This window comes from Balaenoptera physalus, assembly GCF_965194825.1.
Source record: "Balaenoptera physalus genome assembly, chromosome: 6".
Lineage (NCBI taxonomy): Eukaryota > Metazoa > Chordata > Mammalia > Artiodactyla > Balaenopteridae > Balaenoptera > Balaenoptera physalus.
The window spans coordinates 131,590,994-131,609,836 of record NC_138885.1 but is presented as its reverse complement, the minus strand read 5'-3'; the positions used below and the strand labels follow the sequence as shown (position 1 = coordinate 131,609,836).

General features: G+C 37.2%; 1 protein-coding gene across 7 annotated transcripts in view; it reads right to left on the bottom strand.

Annotated features, from left to right (window-relative positions):
* Window positions 1–18,843, bottom strand: part of GIGYF2 (GRB10 interacting GYF protein 2) — a 125,844-nt gene that overhangs the window by 79,587 nt on the left and 27,414 nt on the right. For all 7 annotated transcript variants that reach the window (XM_082466256.1, XM_082466258.1, XM_082466257.1 and 4 more), the window contains 4 exons: window positions 12,467–12,596; window positions 11,354–11,449; window positions 5,122–5,233; window positions 783–894 (listed from right to left, as the gene is read on the bottom strand). In XM_082466256.1, the coding sequence (XP_082322382.1) occupies window positions 783–894; window positions 5,122–5,233; window positions 11,354–11,449; window positions 12,467–12,596 (450 nt within the window). The remainder of the gene's footprint in view (window positions 1–782; window positions 895–5,121; window positions 5,234–11,353; window positions 11,450–12,466; window positions 12,597–18,843) is intronic.

Below are 18,843 nucleotides of genomic sequence, written 5' to 3'. Positions count from 1 at the left end.
CCCATTTTCCTATCTTTCTTAATAGCATTTCTTTCTTTTTCAAATTATAAAACAAATACATTGTTATTGCCTAACCTTTGGAAAATACAGAAAAGCACAAAGATGAAAACAAAAATATCCACCATCTCACCTACCAAAAGCTAGCTTCTACAGACCCAGAAATGTTTTTTTTTTAATTAGATACATGTTTTATTTTAGGTATCTGCTGTACAGAGCTTTATACACTGCTTTTAGAATGTGTTTTTACATATCACTAGATATTTTCAAAATTATCCTAACTTTAACGGTTATATACTATTCTACTGTGTGGATACGCTATTATATAAGAAACCACACTGATATTAAGCTATTTGGTTTATCTCGCATTATTTTATATTATAAATATTATCACAGTGGACATCTTTGTACATGTATCTCTGTGCAACTGCCTTTGCTCATCTTGAAAGACTTCATATAAAGTCGCAAACAATATAGAGAAGATGCTTTGATTAACAGCAACGAACAGTAAAATGAAGATGCTTCCCACTGAGCACTAATCAAACAGCAAATCTAATTAACTATTAAATATCCATGCTGGCACTAAAATATTTATCTAGAATGCTTCTTCCTTTAAATAAGGATCATTTAAACATTTCTAACAAAATTGATATTCAATTAACAGCATTTTTTGAAAAGTGAAACCTTGTAACTCTACAAAGAGCCTTCTCCTCTGCAGAAAGCAGAAAAGAAATGTTTCTCACACCAAGAAACCTTTATACCAAGATGTGGATCCTTTTAGTTACCTCTCCTCCCAGCTCTGCGACCTATGCATTTCCCTGCCACCTCCTCGACCAAACACACCCTCTACTTCGTCAAAGCTTCTTTGGTAGAAACCACATTCACCTCTGCCCCTGCCTGAAAATAAGAAAACAGAAAAAATGATAGTCAGATGTCAACATCTGCACAAGTTCAACACCAAACATTAATCTCTGAAGTTCTGTCTATATACAAAGTAGGATGTCTACATTTAAATATTTGGCAGGGCCCACTGAATCTTTACCAGTGAGACCGATGACAGCACTGAAGGAGCTAGACCACAGGAGGATAAAAAAACAAGTTAGAAAACTGTGTAAGAGTCCCAGTTCCAGTCCTGAACAAGAAATAGTATCAACATTAGGCTCCTTAATAAAAAATTCAATAGTGAAATTCTAAGATCAGTAAATCATTACAAATCAAACCTTTTATTGTATTATTTTCAACAAAAATGGAAGATGTGGAGAGTTTGAGAAGAGAGCAGATAAAGTACAAAAGGCAAGCACAAATGTCAAATTAATTTAACTCCAGAGAAAGGATAATTTAATTGGGTTAACTCTAAACTAACAATTTTGTGAACTAACTCCTTAAAGGATATTCCACAGGGACCAAAGGCACTCTTTCCCGTTTGCTCAAATCTTGAAGAAAAATATCAGGCAGCACTAAAAATTCAAACTGCAGGGCCGGTAAGAATGTGTGGATGTAGGAATTTAGAGGCTCCAGTGGCTCAAGTGTACACTGGCCTTTACTGAAGGCAATTTGATTAGATCTATCAAAATCTGACTCAACAATTCTAACTAGAATTTATCCTAATAGAAATACTCGCACAAATATGCAAATACATATATACGAAGCTGTTCACTGCCAATTTTTAAAAAAACAGAACTTAATCAGTAAAGGATTGGCTAAATAAATTCCGATAAAACAATTCAGTAGAATACCAGGAAGCCACAGAAGATAAAGTACTGACATTAAAAGAAATCTACATTATTCTGCTGAATGACAGAAGTATGCCAAAGAACAATACATATAAAAAAGATTCCATGTATATAAATGATATGGCTGCACAGTTAGGGTCAGGAACGATATAAACACAAATGTTGCATCTGGGGGCAGAAGGCAGTATGCACTTTCAGCTTTATACTTTCTGTATAGTGTGAGGATTTCCCAACTAACCTGTGTGTTGGATACACCATTTGCATCCAACACACAGGTTAGAAAATTGGAGGGCAGGGAGGTGCCTAGGGATGTATTTATACCTAGATGAAATCTTAGCCATTATCCCTAGCTCAACTTCTCCCACGGTATAAAACCACCCAAAGAAAAATGATGATGAATCTTGAATAAAAGCATGAATGCATTCCAAAGCTAAATACAACTGAGTTAAATAATTGTTTCAAATATCCATGCAGTATTTCTACTTCTTAGTTATAATTCATCAAGAACTGACTCAATACAATTGTACTTCTATATGACATTATGGAATACAAAAATAATGCATAGCATTTTATGTACATAAATACCCTCTCAACTAGTTCAAGTATCAATTTCTTCATCTGTAAAATGGAAGTGAGGACTAGGGTTGAACTACAATAATCTTACCTTCCAGTTACCTTCCAGTTGTACCAACTTAACTTCAAGTCATCTTAAAGTCAATGTTCAGTTTTGTACCTCTATCCTCAGGAAATACATTTTATTTAAGATCCTAAAACAGTGTAATACAAACTGTTATATTACACTGGGGTGATCCCCTACAACAAGATTTTTAGGGTGAAAGAAAAAAAGTCCCCTGTCCTTTTAGAGAACAATTTCCTCAAGAAAACCATTAAGTACACAGCACCTTGAAAAAGTGTTTTATTCTGGAAACAGATGAATACGAAAAACAGCCTTCCAAAGTTGCCAGAAAAATAAGCAAACCAAAGACAAAATATTTTCTGCCAGTTACGACTAGCACTGGCACTGGTCCTCCTTATGAGCCTAAAGCTTTATAAATGGGCACAAGAAAAGAATCAGATTCTAGAGCTTTCCAGCTTGTAAAATGTAAGGAACAATCTTCAAAGTACAAGGTCCATAATCATCTATAAATGTAGTCTCCATAGGAGGAGGAGCAAGTAAATACAACGTGGTAAATCTTTCATAAAGTTAAATTTAAATGACTGTCCTATTGTCTGAGTTTTCACCCTATTCTTTGGGAGGATTAAAATACACTTCCTTTAATAATGATGAAGACAGTGGCTGACAGTTGTGTAGATATGCTTTACTGTTGAACATCTTAACCAGATAAAATAAAAAGATGACAAATTCATGTTGTTTTCCTGTTTGCTTATTTAAATTTTACTAGTTCTCATGATATTCCGAAGTCTGGAAGTCAGTCGATTTCCACATCAAAGTTTTCTCAAGTTGGAAAGGGCCAGGATAATCATCTGAGGTTAGTGCTGCCCGTGCAAAAAAAAGCCACATTAATCACTATTTATTTAACCCACAAGTTAAAATTAAGTAATAAGTGAAGAAAACAAAACCACAGATTACAGGTCTTATGAAACCATTAAAAAGAATCACAGTTGGGACAGTGGTGTTAGAAGTATTTTTCACCAAGTCAGTTCATTCATTTGACTAGTTTCACATCATTCACTCACATCAATGTTAATTAAGTCACTGCTTTTATCACAGTATCTTTTATACATGCCCCGTTTAAATTCTGAATGTAAGAGTTCTATCCTACGGGATAACCCTACACACTTCAAAGAAACCAGAAGGCAGGAAGAAATTTATCAACCCTTCATTAGTTTCTTGATATGGAATTTTTTTAAGCCTATTTAGAGAGATTGGTTGGTATTTGCAATACACAACATTGGGGGTCACTTGAGGAACAAAAAACAGCTGCTTGTGGGCCATACTTCTTAATTAACATAAGATCTCTCAATGCCATGCCCTGAAAAGCACTAGCGGCAAAGATGTGTAAGTGCAATCTCTCCTCGCTGCCAGCCCACTGCAGAAGAACACAGGAAATACCCAAGGAGCAGACCACAGCCATCCTCAAAACACCATCATCACACCGCCGAGAAGCACAGATCTCAGACGAATTCTGGACCAACGGAACCTAATCGCATGCATATGGGAGTCTAAACGGCCTGTGGACCTTCTGAAACACAACACACACATGCTTAAATCTCCGTTTTTGCAGACACCCAATTCTTCTTAAAGCACCTCTTAAAATTACAAGGTATGTTTACACTTCTGCTATGATTTAACCAACTTAGAAGTAAAAGCTCAAGTAAATATTTATATTACAAACATTAAGAATGCCCTTAAGGGGACTTCCCTGGTGGCGCAGTGGTTAAGAATCCGCCTGCCAATGTAGGGGACATGGGTTCGAGCCCTGGTCCGGGAAGATCTCACATGCCGCGGAGCTACTAAGCCTGTACGCCATAACTACTGAGCCTGCGCTCTAGAGCCTGAGAGCCACAACTACTGAGTCCGAGTGCAACAACTACTGAAGTCCGCGAGCCTAGAGCCCGTGCTCCACAAGAGAAACCACTGCAATGAGAAGCCCGCGCACCACAACGAAGAGTAGCCCAGCCCCCACGTGCCACAACTAGAGAAAGCCCATGCACAGCAACAAAGACCCAATGCAGCCAAAACCAAAATAAGTAAGATAAATAGATTTATTTAAAAACAAACAAAAAAAGAATGCCCTTAAGTAGCAGAAGATCAACGAACCCCAAATAGGGAGCAGATGTCAAAGAACAAGTAATATCAAAATAAGAATTATTCTTCCAAGAAAAGACACAAATCTACACAATATGAAACTACAGGTTAAATAAAGGATTACTGTGTAATTTTGTTGTTGTTGTTCTACACCCTAAAATAGGTCTAGTATTGATGAGACAGCTTTTACAAATGCCTCTCTCTGGCTGGGGACACTCCTGGCACACGGCCTTATATGGCATAGACCCTGTGTCACAGAGGCCTGGCAGGGATTTGGGTGCCACTCCAGCAGCCAAGGCACTTCAGGGAGCTCTGGCTCTCAAAGTGTAAGGTCCCCGGGGGATGAGGATAATGGATATTTGCCAAAGATAACTAGGACCATCTAGAATCATTCACACTCAAATCTCAAAGCTAGAATTACCCTCCTCTACTCCAAATCAGAGGTTGTGGAGTAGATATGCTGAGAAAACAGTTCAGAAAACAAATGTTCAGGACATTTATTAGGCAATTAATGTCAAAGAGCAGTCTTTTAAAAACCAAATATCAAAATATTCTTAAAGCGATCTCCCTATCCTCTCTCTCCACCGTCTCCACCATTACTTTCTTCACGTGAAAGCTCACCTCGCCCTCTTGAAGAACTTCGACCTCTAGGAGCTCCCACCACTGTTCCTCCTCCTCCTCGTCCTGTCAGTCGCAGGACAGCAGCACTGTTTACAGACATGGAAAAGTTTCTCTGCCAAAAAAGTGAGAAAGAAAAAAATGAATAAAACAAATAAAACTGCATGTTGTTCCTGGCCATCTCCCACTGCATCTATAAAATGGCATTTAATGACTACTAGAAATGAGAAACAATCACTACATGACCCACTAAGATGCTCCAAAACCTGATTTTAGCTGAAAATTTCAAATTAACATTTCAGATCAACAAACATTAATAACCAATGCCTTATACTATGTTAGGTTCTGTGAGGAAATATTAAGCAGACAAACTCTAAATGCTGTATGTATCCGGAAGCAGACAGGATATTTATGCCTCATAATATATACAGAATACTCGGTAAAAGAGATCTGGTTTGAAAGGGTCCTTTAACTACTGAAAGGTGGAAATGAGAGGGAGTCACAAAAGGTCTGAATCAACAGTATGATAAAGAAAAAAATGATCATTTTGCCTCACACTGCTCACCACTGTGAATTAGCAACTCCAACTAGTATTTAATAGAATGACAGGTATCAGGGGTGAATGGGGAAGGGCAAAGTAAGAACCTACATAAGATCAACCATCTAAACGGGTAGGGGGAGAGAATGCTTGAAAAAAATAAACAAAATCCCAATCGCTTGGTCATTAGCCTGCACTTGCACCCACAGTCAATCTGGAAAAGGGTCAAATACAACAATAGTAGCGGCTGGGCATCCTTCAAACATGAAGAGGGACACAGGAAGACAGGAGGTCTGGGATTCAAAAATATGTTTAGTTGATACTTCTGGATAAATGGAATATACAGAGCTTAGGAAAAGGTAAAGCAAGAAGCAATTATAAAAATATTGAAAAATGATCTATAAGATATCAAAATCCTGGGCATTTGAAGGAGAATTTCGTAACAGAGTTTTAAACTCGGAAAATGTTGGAATATATCCTTACCTGAATACTTTCTATAAACTTAGAACCTAACAGACATCTGTGCAAAAATGCAGGTGTGGTAACAGTGTGGCAAATCCAACTTCAGCGTGGCTGTAGCCAAGGGCCCTCCTGGCAAAGGGGCAAGAAGTGAGGCTTAAGAGCACATCAATCTGGTAGCAGCTACCTAAATCACAGGGAAATAGAATCCTGCAATTCAACTAATATTTTAAGTCCAAATTGTTCTCAACTGTGGAGTCCTGATTTGCTGTTCTGATTCAAGATCAATTGAAATGTGATGTCTAGTCCTCTTTTGAAGAAATCAACATGTAATTGGTTTTAAAAACTTCTACTTTCATTACTGAATTTCTTGTTTTAATGTATGGGTCATTTTCTCCTCATTACCTGTCATTACTTGTCTTTTTCAGAACTGTGTTCAATACAATTTGTTCAGATAAATTTTAGAAACTTATCAATGGAAGTTTTTTCCTTTGACTTTTATAGGTGTATAATCATATAATCAAGTAACTTCAACATTGAAGACCTAAAATGTAATTGATAACTAAAAACTAGAGGCAGATACCAAACTTGATTAGTACTTATTTCAAACTATTTTTTAATAAAACTTTAAAAAAAAAAAAAAGCTTGTTGAAACAAATGCAATAATTTATCTTTTAACACAGAGTAACCAGTGGAGTTACTGAATAATGCCTCTGGGATCACAATTAAGCAAGACTATGAAGTCCTAAAATCTAGATTAATATATTCTAAAATTAGAAAAACAGAGGTCAGAGCTAACTGTATTATGTATACCAGGATCTGACACTGTTGAACACCTCATTACCAAAGTATTACATGTATGAAACTCAAATGCACCCATCTATAGCGTTCAGGGAAACTCTCATATGCTTTCATACATCCTCACACATCGCAGCTGAAAGTGCAAACTGGTATAATCTCTGGAAGGCAATTTCTCAAAGTATATTTAAATGTCCATACCCTTTGACACAACAATTCCTCTTCTTACACATGTGAAAAATAACATAAGCAGAAAGATTTTAACTGCAGTACTGTTTGTAAAAGCAAAAATGGCAACCAGCTAAGAATCAACCAAAAGGAGCTAATTTAAAAATCATGGCCACCTATACAGGGAATTCTGTGCAGTTGTTTAAAAAAATGAGGCTGGAACGTCCCTGGCGGTCCAGTGGTTAAGACTCCAAGCTTCCACTACAGGGGGCAGGGATTCAATCCCCGGTTGGGGAATTAAGATCCCACATGCCAAGCGGCGCAGCCAAAAATTAAAAATTAAATAAATAAATAAATAAAATGGGTAATCGTGTTTTAAAAAAAAAAAATGAGGCAACTCTATTTATTAGGGTGGACCATATAAAATGGCTAATATTCAACCATTTCTGATCCAGAAAGATACAATTTCATACAGTCAGCCTAATATATCAATACAAAGATATAAAGAATAGCTGGAGTTAGGAGCATGGAGAGGTTAGACTGCCTGAGAGTGAATTTTGGCTCCTTTACTCAACTTCTCTGTGCCTCATTTTCCTCATCTATATAATGTGAATAGGAATCTACTTCGTGGGTTGTTGCAAGCACTTAACACATTAAGCAACAAGTGTTTAGAACAGTGTCTAACACATATTAAAAGCTAAGTAAGTATCTGTTATTATTTCCCAAATAGATGCTCAGGTGAAAACAGTACAGTGTAGAACTGTATGCATAGTATGCTACCATTTATGTGTATGTGTGTTTAAAAGAATAGATGCATAGATAGTTGCAGATGTATTAAATACCCTAGGAAGGGAACACAAGAAAATGGAAACAGTGGTTATTCCTGAGGAAGAATAATAGGTAGCGAGAGTCTGGGTTACTCACAAACTTGCTTTTCACTATATGCACTTTGTGAATTTTGTATATACATGTATTATCTATTCAACGCTGCATAAATGATTTTCTTTGATTTCAAATAAATAAAACACACCAATCTGGTAGCAGCTACCTAAATTACAAGTGTAATGTGTAGAGTCATGCTTTTCAAACTGTGATAGACATACAGGGAAATGTCAAAACAAAGAAAAACTGGGAGATCTTATTTAAGCGTTAATTTTGTTCTAAGAAAACCTTTTACCTAGTTATATTTTATACATGCATGCATGTATATATATGTGTGTATATATATGTATGTGAGTGTACTGGGGGGGGAGGGCGTGGGTAGTGAGGGAATGTGCACAAGCAGAAAATTACCTTGCAGTTTAAAGATAAAATATTCCCTTCAGGTAACTTCAGGAACTAAGATATGCAGCAAGAAGCTATTTTAGGTTATTAGAATTATTTACCTCCCCAATCGGAGTAATAGGGTGAATAAGTATACAAAACTCTAGCCTAGGAAGATCTAAGCAATTCCTGAACAGGTACCTGACCATCCAAAGTATACACTTCAAAATGTTAATGAACCTTTTGCCAGCTTTAAGTACTGTCCTACTCCAACATATTTTACAAAAAGAAGGGCTACGAAGTGTCAGGAATTCCTAAATGATGCCTTTTTAAATGCTTCCAAAAATGAACCCCTATGGTCTTCTGTGATTACCACGAAAACTTCACAATCCTTACATTAAGCCCTTGTGATTATAGCATCCAGACCTTAACACCTTAAGATAAACTTTTCCATTATAAAAACAAAATGAAGAGTTACTCCTTTAGTCATTCTAGAACAAATTTTGGAGTGTAGGTGTACTGCATACCTAACTTTATTCCTTTTCAAATTGTTAACCAACAGTTCCCAGCAGCATTTGTTGAATAATTTTTGATTTTTCAAATGATTTGTGTAGCCCTTAGTAAATACAATTTCTTAGAAATGTTACAGGATTTTTTTTTTTAAATTAAAAGTCTATCACGTTTTGGTAACTAGTAGCAAGTCCTCCTCCCTACTTATTACAAAGCTTTTCTGGCCCATGTAGTCTCTAAGAAATCCAGGCAGTCATTTAAGGAAAAATAAAAAGAAATTATTAAAAATATTCATAAACAGTTGGAAAAATAATCACAAAAGATTGAAACTGGTATACTGAGCTATATAAAAATTAGCTTCTGCATTAAAAAAATCATAAATGAAATCAAATGCAATTAAAAATTTAGAAAATTTAACAGGTTAGGGTTAGGGCTAGCTCAAGAAAAAGATTACTATCCAAAAGAAAAATTGGCAAAGACAAGAACAAAAAATTAAAAGAAATATAAATGCAAACATCTGAGAAACTCTGCACTAGGGAAAGAAATGCAAAGTAAAACAATGGAAGAATATTTTATCCAAATCTGCAGAGAATTTTTTCAATAATGTTGGAAGTATAGAACAAAGCTAAGTATACACCATCACCTGCACAAAAAGGGGGAAAACATATTTACTTGGAAAAATACACAAGAAGCTGCTAACACTGGCTGCCTTTCGGAAAAGGAGACAGGTGGCTGGGGGAAAGGATGGGAGAGAGATTTTCTATTATACACTGTTCTGTAAATTTTGATTTTTAAACCATATGATTTGCTGCTTATTCAAAATAATTAATTAATAAATAAAAATACTGAACGTGGCAAAAGTAATGGTAAAATGCTACAGGTATGGCAGCAGCGAAACAAAAGAAATATCCTCATACAAAGTTTCTTGAAAACGATTTAGCAGTATGGAGTGATTTGCTTTTATTTCCAAACTTTCAATTCTAATCAGCTGATCTATATGTCTATCCTTAAGCCACAGTTTTGATTACTGTAGCTTTGTAGTAAGTTCTGAAACTGGAAGTATAGGTCCTCCAGCTTTGTTCTTTTTCAAAATTGTTTTAACTACTTAGGGTCCCTTGAAATTCCATATGAATTTTAAGACCAGCTTGTCAGTTTCTACCCAAAAAGCCACTGGGATTTTGATGGGGATTGTACTGACAGTAGATCATAACAATATTAAGTCTTCCATGGCTTAATAAATGCTGATGCCTTTCCACTTATTTAGCCTTTAATTTCTTTCAACAGTGTTTTATACTTTTTATGTAAAAGTTTTATACCTCCTTATTCCTAAGTATTTTGGATTTTTATTTTTGGCTGCATTGGATCTTCGTTGCTGCATGCGGGCTTTCTCTAGTTGTGGCCAGCGGGGGCTACTCTTCGTTGCAGTGCGGAGGCTTCTCATTGTGGTGGCTTCTCTTGTTGTGGATCACGGGCCCTAGAGCACGCGGGCTTCAGTGTTGTGGCATGTGGGCTCATTAGTTGTGGTGCTTGGGCTCTAGGGCACGAGGGCTTCAGCAGTTGTGGTGCATGGGCTCAGTAGTTGTGGCTCGAGGGCTTAGGTGCCCTGCAGCATGTGGGATCTTCCCGGACCAGAGATCAAACCCGTATGCCCTGCACAGCAGGTGAATTCTTAACCACTGGGCCACCAGGGAAGTCCAACCAAGTATTTTCTTTTTAATACTACTGTAAATGGAATTGTTTTCTTAATTTCCCTTGTGAACTGTCCATTGCTAGTATACAGAAATACAACTGATTTTTGTGTACTGATTCTGTACCATACAACTGTGCTGTATTCACTTAGTACACTATAAAAGGACAAACACAAAATCTGCTACTTTCCAGCCCAAAACTCTAACTTTCTCACAACATCATTTAGAAAATTGGTGACAGGGCCACAACTACTGCAGCCCGTGTACCTAGAGCCCGCTCCACAACAAAGAGAAGCCACCGCAACAAGAAGCCTGCGCACCACAACGAAGAGTAGCCCCTGCTCGCCGCAACTAGAGAAAGCCCATGTGCAGCAACGAAGACCCAGCGCAGCCAAAAATAAATAAATAAATTTATTTAAAAAAAAAAAAATTGGTGACAGAAGAGCACATTTTTAAGCACATTGTGAGCTGAAGATCTACATTTTCCTTTAATGGTAAGAACTGGTAAAAAATTGGTGAGAACTCATGTTTTGCAGAAGAACTGAAAAACTACATGTTTCTGAAAAGAAGGCCCTCTCCCCCCAAAAATAACTCTTTCTCTCTCCTCAAATACATCTCCTTATACTCAACAGCTTCAGATCTAAAGCAGAATCTAGTCAACTAAGAGAGGCATCCAAACACCAAGAGTAAGAAGGAAGCAGATCTGGGGGGAATGGCGGACACTCCTCAGGGCCTAAGTAGGAACTTCACATTTTCATGCCTCAGTGGGAAGGAACAAGGGTTTGACTGAAGCTCAAAGGTAGATACAAACCTGTTCTTCTTCTGTAAAGGGTACAAGAGCCAATGGCGGCAGGGGTTCCTCCTGTAGGATTGGCAGAAATTCTTTATCCAGAAGGTCTGAAGGTATCTGTTTGACCAAACACATGACCAAGAGATTAATGCTATCCCTCCAATTACAAGAAGATATAACAAGAAAATATTCTTTGATTCACCTGTTGCTGATTATTAAAAATATGGATTAAAGCTTATTCAGACACAATTAATATTCTGAAAGGGTCAAACATTACAAACCCCAGTCACTCTCCCTGTCCTCCCATCAGACTACCACTCTCAGATTTGATATACAGCACTGACTCTGGTATTCCAGAGCGCACATTTAACTCAAAGCACAAGGTGGTAAGGAGAGTTTTACAAGCAACTGTACCTGTCCTAAGCAACCATCACTAAAATTTGATTCTTAATTCATTAATAAAATTAAAAACAAAGTATACTTAAAAAAAGAAAATGTTATTTCTCACTAGTCAGGTAATAAAAGTGTATTTTATATAAAGCAGAAACTAACGCACCATTGTAAAGCAATTATACTCCAATAAAAATGTTTTTTAAAAAAAAGTGTATTTTATACTGTTTGAGTTTTGATCATTTATAAGTAACACAAATGTGGTGTCACATTTTAAGATTTTGTCCCCACTGAAAATTTTATATTTAACTCAAATGGAAAGAACAAGAGAAGCATCTGCCCTTCTCACTCCTAACTTCTAACTGGAAAGAATAAGAGATGCAATAAAGAGAGAAGAGAAAAATTCTTCCTTTCTTAGCCATCATACTGGGATAGAAATAGAGGTTAAGAGGAAATTAGTTAGACAAAGCATTAAGTCCTGACTATTCTCCTGTTTTCACGAAGCTTTCTACTCCTGTAATGAAATGTTAGGTCTTCTCTAAAAAAATAAAGAGTACGCAACATTTAGAAGAGTCTCTGTGAACTACTGCAGGTTCCAAGAAGAGCCTCTGTGAACTACTGCAGGTTTCAAAGCAGGAAAAAAAAGGGTAGAGAGAAAAACCATGGCTGCTTCATATATCAGCACATAACTGTACATAACCTGAAATCTCATTCATAATTCTGAACTCTTTCCTACTTTCTTACCTTGTTGTCTTTAAGGAAAAGTGCTAACATTTCTTCTCTGCCATAACGATAGTCTGCTAACTTATACTTCGGCAATGCTGGAGAAAGAGGAGGGGATGTAATACTCCCACCACTGGACAGAGCTCGGAGCCTAAAATAGTAGACAAAATATAAAATGAAGTGTCAAATATTCTGGCAGTAAGGACTTTTTATTTTCATATAATATACTATAAAAATTTTATAAAATGAAAACGAACAGAAAAAAACCCCATTATCTCAAAGTATCCAAGATTTTAGCTCTAATACAACCTGCTATAATAGCTCACTAAGAAAACAGCTCATTGAGAAATAACTAGACAACCATTTGAAAATTCCTTAACTTAGAAAGTATCAGGGCTTCCCTGGTGGCGCAGTGGTTGAGAATCTGCCTGCTAATGCAGGGGACACGGGTTCGAGCCCTGGTCTGGGAAGATCCCACATGCCGCGGAGCAACTAGGCCCGTAAGCCACAACTACTGAGCCTGCGCTCCGCAACAAGAGAGGCCGCGATAGTGAGAGGCCCGTGCACCGCGGTGAAGAGTGGCCCCCGCTTGCCGCAACTAGAGAAAGCCCTCACACAGAAACGAAGACCCAACACAGCCAAAAATAAATTAATTAATTAATTTAAAAAAAAAAGTGTAAAAAAAAAATGAAAGTATCGTGGCATGTCTGTGAGAAGCTTAGGGGGTGAGATGGGGACACCTTTTTCCAAACTATAAAAATAACATATAATTAAAACAAAAGTCATATATCACCTTACACCCACTAGATTAATAAAAATTAATAAATCTGACAATACCAGTTGTTGGTAAGGATGCAAAACAATGCAAATTCTCAAGTAGTGTTTGTGGGATTATAAACTAGAACAGCCACTTCAAAGAATGATTTGCTAATATTTAACAAAGTAGGCTACACAAAAGAAAAAGCAAAATACAGAAGCTTATAAAAAAGATGATACTTTTATATATGCCCGCAATATTTCATAATTCACTTTTAATGAAAGCAATTAGTGATCAGTGTAGAGAATTTAAAAATGCAGTGAAAAAAAAATGCAGTACAAGGAGAAAAAAAATAAAAGCCATATATACTGCTAAGAAGAAAAAAAGTAAAAATATACTTCGAGCTGATAATAGCAGCTGCCTCTAAGGAATGGAACTGGGAAAAGAGTAACATTTTAATTTTATAATAAGATGTTTTATTTTAAACAGGAGCGGGGTGCAGGGGAGAACCTCAGCAAAAGAATGGCAAGAGTATGATCGTACTGCAGCACTGCGTCAAATAGCAAGCGGGAAAACTACCATCAGGAGTAGCTGATTATCTGGGAGTGGCCCAAAGTTCTATGAAGTAATAGATAACAAGGGTAAAAGAGACCACGGTACTGCAATGCAGTAGTTTAGCACAAAGGAAAATTCAACAGAAGCATTAAAATATATCCCCCAAATTGCTAAGCTTTATTGACAAAAAAGGGGAAGGGGGAATGGTCTACAAATTATACATTAAAAAGTGTGAAGGCCAAGCATAGTAAATACTTGCACATTATTCAAAAATGGCAGAAAAAACCAGTATGTACATAGTAAATATATAAAACGTGCTTACATGTAGAAAGCAATACCAAAAAAAAAAAAGGAGTATGCATTAGTAAAGTGAGACTCTAGGGTTTTGTTTTTTACGTCAATGTTTCTATCTTCTCTTTCCACTTATTTTTTAATGTTTTATTATGGACAATTTTGAACATATATAAAAGTACCAAGAAGAATATAACAAACTGCCATGTACCCATCACCCAGTCCCCAATCCATAAGGCTCCTTCTGCAGCACCATCTAACCATCCTTTAATACTATTTTGAAGGAAATCTTTGGTTTTCAAGATTTTTGAAGGAAATTATTTTTAAGTTTTGAGAAAATCTTTTGAAGAGAAGTTATCTCATCTGTAAATATGTCAGAATGTTCTCTCTAAAAGATAAGGATTTTTCTTTTAAGTCTCAATTCTGCTGATTTTATCCCTGTGATATAGTTTAACATGTTTCTCTGTTCTCTGCATTTCATGTAAATTGGTGACTGGATGCACTGTCCTGATCAGACCTGGCAAGACTACTTCCATGTGGTGGTGTGTTATTCCATCAGGAGGCACATACTGCCTGGTTGGTTTTGCGAGGCTAAGCAGTCCCTGACGACCAAAGCTTAGATCCTTAAGTTCACTAAGGTTGCAAAGTGACTTTATCATTTCTTATTTGCTAGCTTGAACAGTTCTACAAAGAGACTTCCCTCTTACACTATTTGGTATTACCTAATAGGATATAGTTCATGTAAGAAAGGAAGGAAAAAACCTTCATTCTTCCTTTTCACTTAATTATCAAAATAATGACTTGGTTCACTAACATCCTCCAATAGTAACAAATTATTTTTTATTAATGTATTTCAGTTCACTGCAATTATTCTTAGCCATACTCAAACTATCTCATCTTTGCCCAGTGGGAGAGGCTTCAGGTTGGCTCCCAAGTCCTTCTGACCCAACCCTAGTAGTCTTAACAGCTTCTTTTCTGTCTAGTAGGTCAAATGTTCCAAAATCAGCTTATTTCTTGCCTCAGACTTAGAATCAACCATTTCACCAGGGAGCCTGATCCTCTTTAGTAATATATATATTAAGACACAATCTGGGTGCTAGCAGTGTTCACTGCTACTGGGTTGGTCTTTTGTTTTCTTTCCAATTATTCTTGGACTCAGAGGTCATTGAGTCCAACTCCTACAAGACAGGTTAAACAAACCAGTAAGAAAACAACATGCCCACGAAGGAGTGATCCAACCACTGCTGAAGGACCTTCCGGTACAGTGGTTTGCATCAAATTCATGTACACTTGAGCTCTTTCCTGAAAAAGTGGAATTAATATCCACTAAGAACTGAAGCTGGGAACGTTACACATACATTACCTCATTTAAGTTCCACAACAACCCCAATATAACAGATGAGAAAAATGAAGCCAAGGAGTTAAGCAATTTGCCCACAATCACCGCCAGCAGAACAAAGAGTCCAAAGCTAGGTTTTTATGACTAAAAAGAGCAAAATCTTTCCAAATTTTTATTTAAAATAGCCAAGGTTTATTCTGCCAAAAATTAATTTTTAAATATATATACATATATATAATTAGGAATTATTTTAAAATATCTTTCTTATACTGAGTCAATATGCTCCCCAGGAGTTTCTACCACTAGAGGGCACATCTAAGCGCTCTTCCAAGTGAAAATCATCCCAGTATTTGCAGTTATTTCATCTCACCAGAGACTTTCCCTCTCACTGCCCAACATCCCTAATTTCATCTGCTCCTCACAAGGTTTCAAATCCACCCACAAACCCCACGGGCTTTCCATGCCTGTGAACTGAACACTTCTTATAGGCACCAGACCTAAAAAGTAACACGACCAGAATGCATACTCAAGAGATTCCTCTAGCTACTGTGAAGAGAACAGACCAAGGCAGGCTGAGAGTAATTCAAACTAGGAGAAGATGGTAGCCGGAATCAGGATAATGGCTGTGCTATACTAAATAATTAACAAATCCTAGCCCAAGTCTTCCTTCACCTACAGGTATCTGGAAAAGCTGAAACATATCTGGATAATGTCTTTCCCTAAAAATCCACCAGTGATCTTTAACTCCTCTAGGATCTTGCTCCGTACAACCCTCTCTTTTAGAAATTCAACCCTTCCCTATTGGCTTTCCCCTCATCTCTAAATATAAATATATCTAATAGTGATTTGTTTAAAACTCCTCTAATGCAGCATCCCCCTCTACCTATGCAGCAACGGTTATCTTTCCTCTTCATTTCAGAGACATCTCCACATTCTCACTTCCCAATCACTTCAAAACCCAGCGCAACCTGGCTCCTCCCCTACCACTCCACTGCTCTAGAAAGTTCAATAACCTCAACACTAGGCCCAAGTGAAATTTTTCTGTCCTTATCATCTTCATCTTCCCAGCCATATGGAGATCTGTTTAACACAGGAGGCCCAGTGCTACTCCTAGTAGTACTAGTAGTAAGTGATAGGTAGCAGCAGCAGGGCTGTCTAAAACCCCCCGATACTCCACAATCCTCACTTGTTAACTGTTGTCCAAAATCCAAACTTCAGCTTAAAAAAGTAATTTAGAATTTCAATGTAGATGTGTGAAGACATACGAATCAAAAAGCACTTCTGTGTAAGTTCACAATTCTCAATTCCAGCTCTGAACTCTTCCCTAGAGAGTAGGGTTTTCTTATTCAACCACTCACAGCCCTTCAAGTTTATCATATCCAAAACCCTACTCATCAGTTTATTCATCCCAACCTCCTTCATCACCTGTATTCCCAAAGGCAAGTAAGGATACCACCATCTACTCAGACACTGGATTAAGAGTCTGGAAATCATCCTTTACTCCTCACCTTCTATCCATCTCCCATAACCAATTACAACGTCCCACCAGTTTTAAATCCTCTATCTCTCAAACCATCCCCTGATCAAGTAACCTATTATTGTTCACACATTATTGTTGACACTTTTATTTCTTACCTCGACTGTGGCAACGGCATCCTGAACAATTTAATTAGGCATAGTCCATCCTCCACACTACTACCAGTTATTTATCTCAAATGCAAATCTGAATAAAACACTCCCTGCTCAGCAATTCTTCACTGGCACACAATGATCAAATAAAAGCTTCTTAACATAAAAGGGCTACCTGCAAGCTCTTCTCTCCCACACTTCACATTACAGTAAAGGCAAACGTCTTGGAATTCCCCTCTTAAACCTACACTTTCCTGTCCCCTTGTCTTTACACATGCCCTTTCTATCTGGAATATTTTTTCCAATCTAATATTTTTTCACCTGGGGTGTGGTGGGGACTGCCTGGAAGCAGAGAGGTTAAGTGGAAAGGAGGAAAGGAAAAGAACAGAGACAATGAGGAGGATGGGGGTTGGAAAGAGAGTGGTAGGAGGGAAAGGAGAGAGAAATCTACACACAAGTACCTGCCCAATGTTCATGGAACTAATTGACAAGCGGGAAAAAAAGCTAATAAACAGTCATACAAATAGAGAGCTAGTGAAGGATTCTGGAGAAAACTTGATCCAATTTACATTTTAAGATTACTTTGGCTGCAGTGGGGAGAGCAATCAGAAGAAAGAATGGAAGCCAGGAAACATCAGAAGGCCACTCCTTATAGTTTATGTCAGAGATGACGGTGGCTTACACTAGGGTGGAGGCAATGAAGATGGAGAGAAATGAATGGATTCAAGAGATATTTTGGAGGTAGAATTGACACAACACTGTGGTGGAATAGACGTAGGGATACAGAAGTAAAAGAAAATATCCAGGATAACTCCAAGATTTCTGGCTTGAGGAAAAGGGCACACTGTGGTATTAAGATGAAATAAAAGAAGAAATTTAAAAGGGCAAAATTCATAAGCTCAGTTTTGGAAAACTATGAAGGATGAGATGCCTACAGGCATCAAATGAGCAGCTGAATATCCTGTACTGGCATTATACTCCCTTTACAGCACTGACATTACTGTGAAATTATTTAGTGTCAGCTTCCCCACTAAATAATTCAAAAGTAGGTACCATGTCCTTTATCCTTGTTGCCTCAGCACCTAACCCAAGACATAAAACATATGAGGCACTTGATAAAATGTTTTCTAAACAACTTTTAATATTCTCTTCTAATATACACCCTAGGATAACATCTAATTTACCATTCCTTCAGATGGCAGTTATCTTTTACTCTTTTTGAAAACTGGGACTATTAATGCATTCCATCCTCTAGAACATCTCATTTTCTCCACAATTCCACAAAGATCATGAATAGTAACCTAGCAATCTCAGGTTTGAATTCTCTTGCCCCCATGTCCCCCACCCTAAGACTTGAATCATTCAACATTTATTTACTAAGTACCTACACTAGCTAAACAATGGGCTTACCAAAACTGAGAAATACAGTGCCTTTCTTAATGGAATTAGTTCTTTTCTGAGTAAGGTAAACACATATACAGAGACACAGTACAAGGTCATAACTACTTTAACATAGGTCTAAACAAAGTGCTTTGGGAAAAACAAAAGTGCCTCATTCATTTTTGCAAGGAAAGACCTGGGGAAACTTCCTGAAGGCCATGGAGATGAGACAGAAGAAACCCCAAATGAGGTTCCTTGGCTCCTTCCCCATAAAGCCAGGTAACTGTCTGCAATTATTCATCCCGCTATAATAAATTCCTTTATTATCCAGACTTATGTAAGTAGATTTTGAATGCTCAAAATAAAAATAATAAATAAATAAAAATCCCCAAATAAAGCAAGTTACAATGAATTTGTTTTGCTTTTTAAAAATGTCTTGAAGTATAC